The sequence below is a fragment of the Otolemur garnettii genome, unplaced genomic scaffold (assembly GCF_000181295.1).
Source record: "Otolemur garnettii isolate 467f Iridium unplaced genomic scaffold, OtoGar3 scaffold00022, whole genome shotgun sequence".
Taxonomy (NCBI): Eukaryota; Metazoa; Chordata; class Mammalia; order Primates; family Galagidae; genus Otolemur; species Otolemur garnettii.
In genome coordinates, this window is record NW_003852417.1 from 2,105,319 (window position 1) to 2,117,014 (window position 11,696).

The 11,696-nt window shown below is 38.7% G+C and overlaps 1 protein-coding gene across 1 annotated transcript in view; it reads left to right on the forward strand.

Moving 5' to 3' along the window:
• The window catches only part of CPSF3 (cleavage and polyadenylation specific factor 3), a 47,114-nt gene that overhangs the window by 27,336 nt on the left and 8,082 nt on the right, over positions 1–11,696 (forward strand). Inside the window, 5 exon segments of the mRNA XM_003787380.3 lie at positions 320–472; positions 2,611–2,719; positions 3,844–3,942; positions 6,086–6,180; positions 8,758–8,845. Coding sequence (XP_003787428.1) covers positions 320–472; positions 2,611–2,719; positions 3,844–3,942; positions 6,086–6,180; positions 8,758–8,845 — 544 coding nt within the window.

The following is an 11,696-nucleotide window of genomic DNA, read 5'->3' on the forward strand; positions in this document are numbered from 1 at the left end:
CTCTGTCTCAAAAAAAAAAAAAAAAGAAACTTAGAAAAATTAATATATCTCATTAGTGGCAAAAATAAGATTAGAAAATTGATTTGCCCCTCTGTTGAAATAGTTCCCCATAAATATCTTTAAAGCCAAACAGAATGAATATGTCTATACAAATTTGATTGACTGAAAGTCCTTAAAAGTAGTAAAGTTTCATAAAGTTACTGTTAGGCCTCTATTTACTATTTATGTCTCTATTTCATGTAGTTAACTGGCATATGGATCATCATTAATCTGAAAGAACAATGTTTCCCTATGCTCTTTTAAAATGTATTCTGCCTAGATTTTAGTCCATGGAGAACAGAATGAAATGGCCAGATTAAAAGCAGCACTGATTCGAGAATATGAAGATAATGATGAAGTTCACATAGAGGTTCATAATCCTCGGAATACAGAAGCAGTGACCTTAAACTTCAGAGGAGAAAAACTAGCCAAGGTAAAAGGTCATGGTTCATATCTATACTCTCTATGTGGTCTTCAGGGAAGAGTATACTTTTAAAGAACATGTACCTACTTTAATTAAGAGAATGTACTTATTTCTGTCTACTTAGAAGAATTTTATCCTTAATCTTTTTAGGCTTCTTCAAATGGAAAATTTTCAGATAAATTACATCTTAATGCATTTGAATCTGATAGCTCTTTAATTCACATCTTCAGTTACTTTTCATTCCCTATTTGTCTGAGAGTAAACAAATGTTAATTACTATTTGTACTATAGCCAATACAGTGCTGTGTCGATTTCTCATCATTACCCCTAACGATATAAAGATAGGTCTATACAGGTAGTCTGCGAGCTACAAACATCTGACTTATGTCCAACTCAACACTTAGATTGGAGGCTGTTAAAGTCCCCAAGTTACAAATATCTGACCTGTGTAGACTCAAACTTAATAAATGTAGGCTATTATAAGTAATAGGTAAATGTGCCTGTTTCACGTTACATACAAATTCACCATAAGAACAAAGCTACAGAACCTATCTTGTTTGTTACCCAGGGACTGCCTGATACTCTAAACATATATGTTTGTGTGGATATGACAGAATATATAAAAAATTGTCTTTTTAAAAATTAATCATTTTTGGCCAGGTAGGTGGCTCTCACCTATAATTCCAGTACTTTGGGAGGCCGAGGTGGGAGGATCACTTGAGGCCAGGTGTTTGAAACCAGCCAGAACAACATAGCAAAACCTTATCTCTACAAAAAATAAGAAAAAATTAGCCATGTGTAGTGGTGCATACCTATAGTCCCAGCTACTTGGGAGGCTGAGGTAGTAGATTTGCTTGAGCCCAGGAGTTCAAGGCTGCAGTAGCTATCTGTGATCACACCACTGCACTCTGGGTGGCAGAGTGAGACTCAGTCTCAGAAACATTCAAAACTAATCATTCTTGATGGTGAAATATAATATTTTCAGAATTTAAAATTGAAATAAGAAAAACTTTACCTGGAATTATAGAGCAGTGGTTGAAGAAGTCTGCATTTTTTTTTTTTAGGAGAAGGAAAGAAATTTTTTAATTTGCTGGCAAATGAGGCTGGGATCAAAAATCTTTTTAAGATATCTCTAAGGGAAACTTTTCAATGCAATCATAAATATTTGAAGTATTAAATGTCATACATGTGTTAATGAACAGTTTTACAACATTCTTTTAATACGTAATAAGCCAGACATGAAGAAGCTAATTGACAAATATCCTTTCTTGCAGTTTAATTTGAGGAAAAAAACAAATTAGCACAACATAGGATATGAGGCTTTGTAGCTAAAGAAAATAACTGATTATATTTATTTCCGAATCTTAACTGTGTATAAAACTTTTCAGCAGCAAATTTAATGGTATTTTTTTATACCTATAGGAAAATATATTCAGTTGAGAATGTAGAACTACATTTTCCGAATTCTGCTGGTTAAGATGTGGTGAGAAAAAAATGTTTAGGAGAAGCTGAATTGAACTGAGCATAGTTGAAGCTGGATCTGGGTTTTAGCCATAATATTAGTTATTTAAAATCATTAGCTTTATTAGTTATTTTTCTCCTCAAGAACTGCATTGCTGCATTAAAATCAGTTTTCTAAGAGCAAAGCACACGGCTTTCAAGTTTGAATCAGGAAGAAATATAAACTGAACAGACCGATATTGAATAGCAAGATTGAATCAGTAATAAAACCTCCCCTCCAACAGAAAAAAGCTCAAGACCAAGTATATGCACAGCCAGATTCTGAGGGGCTTGTTGCTTCCGCCCGCACCTCCCATCCTTCCCCACTGCTGGCAGCTCTTGTTTTCTTAACCTCCACATTTAGTAGGTTTCCTTGCTTGTTGAACAATTGGACTGAACTGAACCTAACCATTTTGGCTGGATTTGTCTCTGTTACTCTTTTGATATCTTGGTAGCAATGTTACTGCTCTGGTAATAGATGGATAAAACATTTTCTATATTTCGTAGTTAAGTTCACCTGGTGTTTCCATAGTTCAGATGTTAAATGGTTACTACTATTATTAACTGCATTTTAATGCTTGAATTAGGAACTGTATTTTACAGAATTCTGTTTTCTTCAACTTTCTTGGTTTTTTTTTTTTTAATAGGTTATGGGCTTTTTAGCAGACAAAAAACCTGAACAAGGCCAACGAGTCTCAGGAATTCTTGTTAAAAGAAACTTTAATTATCATATACTTTCTCCTTGTGACCTGTCCAGTAAGTATACTATTATGTGTCAATCATCATCTTGACAGAAAAAGAAATTCTATGAAAACTTCTTCACTTAACCTAGTGGCGAAATTTTAAGTAACAAATAATAAAACAGGAATAGGTGAGAGGTAGGATTCTAATTGCTTTGTGGTGTGAAACATTTAAGAACACAGTGTCCTTCTCAATCAGGTTGAGGACTGTTGCTGACCTTCCCGCTGCCCTGTTTTCTACCCTTTAAAACAGTATTGGTGCTTTTATTTTCTGAAGTCACATTGGAGTCCTCAGATAAGCATTTTGTTCTTTATTACCTATAGTTTTATATCATTTGCTGGGGCTTCCAAAAGGAGTAGGAGGAAAAACTTGATAACTTCTTTAAAAGTGAAAAATTATAGGCCAGGAGTAGTGGCTCATGCCTGTAATCCCAGCACTTGGGAGGTCGAGGCAGGTGGATTTCCTGAGTTCACAGTTTGAGACCAGCCTGAGCCAGAGTGAGATCTCGTCTCTAAAAATAGTTAGGCATTGTGGTGGGCACCCATAGTCCCAGCTCCTTGGGAGACTGAGGCAAGAGAATCACTTGAACGCAAGAGTTTGAGGTTGCTGTGAGCTATGACACCATGGCACTCTACAGAAAGTGACAAAGTGAGACTCTCAAAAAAAAAAAAAAAATGGAGATAAGTGGGAAAATGTGGATGGTACCAAATTAAGGAGCATCTTGTTAGCTTTCTAAAGAAACATGTTCTTGGCTCGGCACCTGTGGCTCAAGCAGCTAAGGTGCCAGCCACATACACCTAAGGTGGCGGGTTCAAATCCCCAGCCCGGGCCCGCCAAACAACAATGATGGCTGCAACCAAAAAATGGCCAGGCATTGTGGCGGGCGCCTGTAGTCCCAGCTACTTGGGAGGCTGAGGCAGGAGACTCGCTTGAGCCCAGGAGTTGGAGGTTGCTGTGAGCGTGATGCCATGGCACTCTACCCAGGGGGATAGCTTGAGGCTCCGTCTCAAAAAAAAAAAAAGAAACATGTTCTTGTTTACCTTGCTTTTATTCTTTTTTCACTCCTGGTATATGTTTGCTTGTTGTATTTTGTGGGGACTAGTATTGTTTCCTTAACTGTATTCTGATTTTCTCTTCAGATTATACTGACTTAGCCATGAGCACTGTGAAACAGACCCAAGCCATTCCATATACTGGTCCCTTTAATTTGCTCTATTACCAGCTACAGAAATTGACAGGTATGTATATGTATTGAAATTGCTTTAATTGTTTTCTGTTTTTAGTAAGATAATTTTATATCTAAGAAAAAATGTTACTGAATCCTGGTAATTGTCTCAGAATTGTACAAATTTTGTTTATATACATGGTCATGTTTTTATTGCCTTTAGGTGAAATTTTTGAAAGTATACATTTTTTAAAAATTCTATTATACTTCTTACCTTGATCCACTTAAAATTCTAATAATATCAGTAATCTTTGCTCCTTGTGTTTAAAATCTGTTTCCTTTAGGCCAGGCACTGTGGCTCACATCTATAATCCTAGCATTCTGGGAATACATGGTAGGAGGATGCCTTGAACTCAGAAGTTTGAGAACAGCCTGAGCAAGAGTGAGACCCTGTCTCTACTAAAAATTAACCACGTGTTGTGGCGAGTACTTATAGTCCCAACTACTTGGGAAGCAGATACTTATAATTCTAGCTACTTGGGGAGCTGAGGCAAGAAGATTGCTTGAACCCTAGAGTTTAAGGTTGCTGTGAGTTATGACACCACAGCACTCTACCCCAGGACAACAGAACAAGACTCTGTCTCAAAAATAAATGAATAAATAAATAAAATCTGTTTTACTTGACTGTACGTGAAATTTTATTTTATCAGTGAAAATAATTTTCTAGTTCCATCAGTACCAATCTATACAGGTTTTACTATAGCTCATAACCACTGGCCAAATGCCACTGAGAATAAACCTATTCTGTTTTCATATTAGAGCATTTTGAATTGGAGATTTTTGTGTATTAAAATGATGAGGAGCAATGACTAAATTAAAAGGTGTGGATTTTCTCTAATAAAGGAAGAGTATTTCATATTATCAAATACTCTTTCAATCAGCATGATTTTTATAATTCAAATAGTAAAGTACTAGTGTAAAATTAACCAGTGGAAACAAAATTTTTGACCTCATAACCACATGTTAGAATTATAGGTCATAACATAGGTAGTTAATAAAAGGTGACTAAACTAATTCTTGATCAGGAGGACACTGGAAAGCAGATAGCCAGGTGCAGTGGCTCCTGTCTATAATCCCAGCTTCTCTGAAGGCTGAAGCAAGAGCAGCACTTTAGGGCGGCACCTATGGCTCAGCGAGTAGGGTGCCGGCCCCATATACCGAGGGTGGCGGGTTCTAAACCCGGCCCCGGCCTAACTGCAACCAAAAAATAGTCAGGCGTTGTAGTGGGTGCCTGTAGTCCCAGCTACTGGGGAGGCTGAGGCAAGAGAATCATTTAAGCCCAGGAGTTGGAGGTTGCTGTGAGCTGTGCGATGCCACGGCACTCTACCAAGGGCAGTAAAGTGAGACTCTGTCTCTACAAAAAAAAAAAGAGCCCTTTAAGCCAGGAGTTGTAGAACGGCCTGGCCAACTACACAGTGACCCTGTCTCTTTAAAAACAAAACACAAAGGAGGACCCTAGGAAGACTAGAAAAGTCTCTTCTTCAACAACAGAATTTCCCTGCATGAAGACAGAAGGCAGAAGAAACTAGTTGGCAGTGGATGACTAGTCTCACATTAAATGTTAAATGCTATTGGAAGGCTACAAACATAGGTGTTTGAACATCATCTAAGTTTACTACTAATAAAATATTTATTTACTTATTTTTTATTTATTTATTTTTTTTTGAGACAGAGTCTCACTTTGTTGCCCTCAGTAGACTGCCGTGGCATCACGCAGCTCACAGCAACCTCCAACTCCTGGGCTTAGGCGAGTCTCTTGCCTCAGCTTCCCGAGTAGCTAGAACTACAGGCGCCTGCCACACGCCCGGCTGGTTTTTTTTTTTTTTTATTTTTGGGTTGCAGTTTGGCTGGGGCCGGGTTTGAACCTGCCACCTTTGGTATATGGAGCCGGCTCTGCCCTAATAAAATATTTAATGTCCAAGGTAAATCTTAACCAAGTTATACTAATTTTTATAATAAACATTGAGCTCTTTTCAGTTTCTATAAGCAATTAACATCAAACTTAGTTGTTTAGAAATTGAGTACAGATGTTATTTATTTTTCATCATATATATGCTTTATTTCCACTGTTTCTATAAACAAATGAATAATTATGCCTCTGGAAGATTATCAGAAAATTATATACTTCTTGTAATTCTTTCTTTTTTTTTTTTCAGGTGATGTAGAAGAATTAGAAATTCAAGAAAAACCTGCTCTGAAAGTGTTCAAAAATATTACTGTAATACAAGAACCAGGCATGGTGGTATTAGAAGTAAGATAAGATCATTTACCTAAACAAGGCAGAAAAAAGTTTTAAAATGTTTACATGCAATTATAGAGAAAATTCATTTCTTCCCAATTAGGGAAAAAGCATCATTGACATATATTTATGTAAATAATTTTTCTTTCTAAAATCAGCATTATATATAATATAGCTGGGCATTCTCTATGTAGTTAACGCAGAAAGCGGTAAGTTAAGGCTTAATATTTACTAGATGTGGTAAGAATATATCTCAAATGAGTAAGTCTCAGCTGATTTTGTGGCACTCCAGGATATTGTCAGTTATATCAAAAGATCTTAAAATTCTCAGAAAAAAAATTTAATTCTTTTAAAACTAACTTATCTTGTAACAGTGGTTATCTTAAAACAGAGGTTCTCAACCTGTGGGTCGCAACCCCTTTTTAACAATGAAAATACATTGCAGCATTAGGAAAGTTGAGAACCACTGCCTTAAAAGATTAGAATTTTGAAAATTCACGTAAACAGCAATAATGTGACCCAAATCCAAGAAGGCTAGAAATTATTAGATTAGATACATGTGGTTCCTACCATTAGAATTTTAAATTCCTACTAGTAGAATTTGGAAGATAAACATCAAAGGAATTGCATGGTTTACTTTGATGGATTGGCACCTATTAAGTTTAAAGAACTTTTAAGGTGGGTCCTGGTGGTGGTGAATAATCCAGGGGTGCACATGGTCTGTTTCTCTACCTCAAAGTAGAATTCCAAGGCGTATGATTAGCTATATTTTAAGATAGAAAAAGATCCGTCAGCTCTCATCCCACTAGAATTCTGTGATTTAGGTAAGTAAATTTTTTTTTTTTTTTGAGGCAAAGTCTCACTATGTCGCCCTGGGTAGAGTGCCATGGTGTCACAGCTCACAGCAACCTCCAACTCTTGGGCTTAAGTGATTCTCTTGCCTCAGCCTCCCAAGTAGCTGGGACTACAGGTACCTGGCGCAATGCCTGGCTATTTTTTGTAGCAGTTGTCATTGTTGATTTTAGCTGGCCCAGGCCGAGTTTGAACACACCAGCCTTGGTGCATGTGGCCAGTGCCCTGCTGACTGAGCTATGGGTGCCTCCTAGGTAAGTCTAAACTTTATGCTTAAGGCTAACAACTAAAAATGTCAAACAGTTACGTGTAATCAGAGTTACATATAATAATATAACAAAGTTACATACAATAATATATAAAATGTTAACATAGTATATAACATGTTAACTGTAGTCAGCAGCTAGGGCACCAGCCACGCACACCAGAGCTGGCGAGTTCGAATCCAACCCAGGCCCACCAAACAACAATGACAACTACAACCAAAAGAAAAAAAAATAGCTGGGTATTGTGGCAGGCACCTGTAGTCCCATCTACTTGGGAGGCTGAGGCAAGAGAATCACTTAAGCCCAAGAATTGGAGGTTGCTGTGAGCCATGACACAACGACACTCTACCCAGGGTGACAGCTTGAGATTCTGTCTCAAAAAAAAAAGGGGGTGAGGGTGGGGGGGACATTAATTTAGCTGTTGCTACCAAATACTATTAGAGAATTTAGTTTTGTTTCTAGAGTGAACATATCAGAGATGAACTTAGAAGTACTCTTTGTGGAAATAATAAAAGATAGAGAGGGCATTACTCCTGAAATAATTCAACTGCTCTCACCCACCCCAGAGACAAGGAGAACGTTATTGGAGCACTGGGCACAAGAAAGAGTATCAGGAGACGTTAGGCTTAGTGTGAAAAGCAAAAGTAAATGTTTAAAATACCCTCTTACTGTACTGTTGTGCTACTAAAATATAGTGGTTAGGAATTTGTGTTTGAATCCCAGCACCAATAATTATCTTGTGCATGTTACTTTTGAGTCAGTTATTCTTTTATAACAAAGTTTTTTAATGGTGTTCTTTTTTGTTGGGGTTTTTTGTTTTTTGTTTTTTTGCAGTTTTTGGCTAGGGCCGGGCTTGAACCCACCACTTCTGGTATATGGGGTCGGCACCCTGCTCCTTTGAGCCACAGGCTCCGCCCTAGTTGTTAATTTTTATGAGAATTAAGTGATAATACATATGAAACACTTTGCCACAAAGGATTTGTTTAGTACATTTTACTTTTGTTATTAAAAGAAAATTAGGAGGAGGCCAGGCACAGTGGCTCATGTACTCTGGGAGGCCAAGGCAGGGGGATCCCTTGAGCTCAGAAGTTTGAGACCAACCTGAGCGAGCAAGACCACGTCTCTAGTAAAAAAAATAGAAAAATTATCTGGGCATCATGGTGGTACCTATAGTCTCAGCTACTCGGGAGGCTGAGGCAGAAGAATCACATGAACCCAGGAGTTCCAGGTTGCTGTGAGCGAGGCTGAGGCCACAGTACTCCTGGGGCAACAGAGTGAGATTTTGTCCCCAAAAAAAGAAAGACAATTAGAAGAGCATAGCATTATTAATTTTAGTAAACAATGAGTAAGTTAATTTCAGTGAAAGTGCTAGAAGCATTCCCATATGTATATGCCACAGAGGGGAGAAAATTCAGAGCTTTTTGTGGTTGGTCATAGTTGCACCTTCCTAATTCTGCCTTTTGCTTTCCAGTGGTTGGCAAACCCTTCTAATGATATGTATGCAGATACAGTAACAACTGTGATATTGGAAGTACAGTCAAATCCAAAAATAAGGAAAGGTACAGAATTTTTTCATTGTTATCAATTATTTATTTTATTTCTTCCATGTTTCCCTGAAGTAAAAAGCAGTAATTAGAGTCCTAAAGAATTTAATCTCCTGATTTTTCCATTCCTATTTAATCTTTAAGATATATGCATAGCAATTCATATTATTGGTATTTTACTTACTTTTGGTCCTAGCTTCTGAATTTATACTGTAAAAATCTGGTTGCGATTAACACAAAATAAACATCCCGTTAGAAGCAGTCCTGATAGACATGTTGGTTGTTAAACACTTTATCAGAAATTCTGAAGTACTGCTGAAATGAGTCAGCATCTTTTTTAGGAAGCTATGCTGCTCCGTTTGTGTTTAGTAAAACTGGTTAAATAAAATGGAGTCTCCTTGTGGGACAGTTTTCAACCAAAGAAAACCCAGTGTTTTTTCTTATCTTAAGTGATGAGAATAAAGGTACAGGTGTAGGAGTGGGTGGGAAGGAAGACCTTTTATAACAGTCTATAGTATATAGGGCAGCGCCTGTGGTTCAAAGGAGTAGGGCGCCGGCCCCATATACCGGAGGTGGCGAGTTCAAACCTGGCCCTAGCCAAAAACTGCCCCCCAAAAAGTCATAAGGACCAGGCACAGTGGCTTATGCTTATAATCCTAGCACTTTTGGAGGCCAAGGTGGGTGGATTGCTTGAGCTCACAGGTTTGACACCAGCCTGAGCAAGAACGAGACTGCGTCTCTAAAAATAGCCAGGCGTTGTGGCAGGCACCTGTAGTCCCAGCTACTCAGGAGGCTAAGGCAAGAGAATTGCTTGAGCCTACGAGTTTGAGGTTGCTGTGAGCTATGACACTACAGCACTCTACTGAGGGCAGCAAAGTAAGACTCTGTCTCAATAAATAAATAGATAAATAAATAAGTCATAAGTAAACAAACGTTAGTAACAGTGAAGTGAGGACGAGGGTTTGGTGTGGAGAGCAGAAATGAGAAGCCAGCACTATTTCCTGATGGGTTAGCTATAGGGGGGAGAGAATAGGCAGGATGAATTTTAAAGATTAAGATGACAGGCTCGGCGCCTGTGGCTCAAGCAGCTGAGGCGCAGCCACATACACCTAAGGTGGCGGGTTCGAATCCCCAGCCCGGGCCCGCCAAACAACAATGATGGCTGCAACCAAAAAATGGCCAGGCGTTGTGGCGGGCGCCTGTAGTCCCAGCTACTTGGGAGGCTGAGGCAGGAGACTCGCTTGAGCCCAGGAGTTGGAGGTTGCTGTGAGCGTGATACCATGGCACTCTACCCAGGGGGACAGCTTGAGGCTCCGTCTCAAAAAAAAAAAAAAAAGATGACAATCCAAGGTGTGTATGTGATATGTTAACATAGAAGGTTGCACCCATGAGGCGAAGGGACAGATTTTATAAGTAACACCTTCTCCTTTCTAAGATGGCAAGTAACACAAGGACTGATACACATGATACTTAGGTTGCACATACTCTGTATGTATATGATGTAATGAATTGACCCCATCAATCCATTGGGGGTTTAAGTTAGAACAGGGTCAGCAACTGTGGCCCATGAACCAAATCCAGCCCCCATAATCTCCCTGTCTCCCAGTGCTATTTTTGTGCTACAGCAGAGTTGAGTAAGTAGTTGGGAAAGAGACTGTGCAGTCCTCAAAGCCTAAAACACTATCTGACAGCAAGTTTGCCAGCCCTACTCTAGAGGCACTTCCCGGGAAAAAAGCCTGATATTTGATAGCGTCTTTCTCAGCCCCTAAGATTCTGGAAGCACATCTTGTGTCTGTCCGTCTATATGTGTTAGCTTCCATGTATGTCCCCCATTCTCCCAGAGATGCACAAGAGAAAAAAAGCTTATCTTTGCATCTTCAAAATGTATTCTGTATGTTTTTGTATTCTACCACAGTCTTCCATTTTATGTTACACCTGTTTTTAGTTTGTGTCCTGTTTTGACACACACAACTACTAAAGGGTAGGTGATTGTATATTTCCCACTTAGTATATTCCCAGGTGTCTCAGGAGTGAATCTGAATTTAGTGAGGAATATGCAAATACATGTGTGCATGCACTTTGGAACATTTCTTTCAGTAGACAATTTCGTAGCCTTTTTTTTTTTTTTTTGAGACACAGTCTCACTTTGTCTCAGCTCACAGCAACCTCAAACTCTTGGGCTTATGCAATTCTCTTGCCTCAGCCTCCCAGTAGCTGGGACTACAGACACCCACCACAACGCCCGTCTATTTTTTTGTTGCAGTTGTCATTGTTTAGCAAGCCCAGGCCAGGTTCATACCTGCCAGCCTTGGTCCATGTGGCTGGTACTGTAACCACTGTGCTATGGGCACCGAGCCAGCTTATTTATTTTTTAATGTATTTTGTGAGATTGCTTTTACATAAGTAATTGTCAGTAATACTTATTAGTGATAGAATTAATAATATTAACAATGGAATTAATAATTATAGTTATATAAGTATAAAGATTTTATTATATGCCTTTCTTGGCTGTCATCTAGTTAATTGTATATACAATTCAAATTAATGAATGAAAAACAATTAGATGAACTATGGTCTGAATTATAAAATAGTTCAGGAGAAATGAGAGTTTAACTCTTCCAGAGAGTAGATTTAAATACGTATGTGTGAGTATTGGGGACGATTAATAAAGCTACGCTTATCAAAAAATTTAATAGTGGCTCGGCGCCTGTGGCTTAAAGTGGCTAAGGCGCCAGCCACGTACACCCAAGGTGGCAGGTTCGAATCCAGCCTGGGCCCACCAAACAACAATGATGGCTGCAACCAAAAAATAGCCAGGCGTTGTGGCGGGTGCCTGTGGTCCCAGCTACTTGGGAGGCTGAGGCAG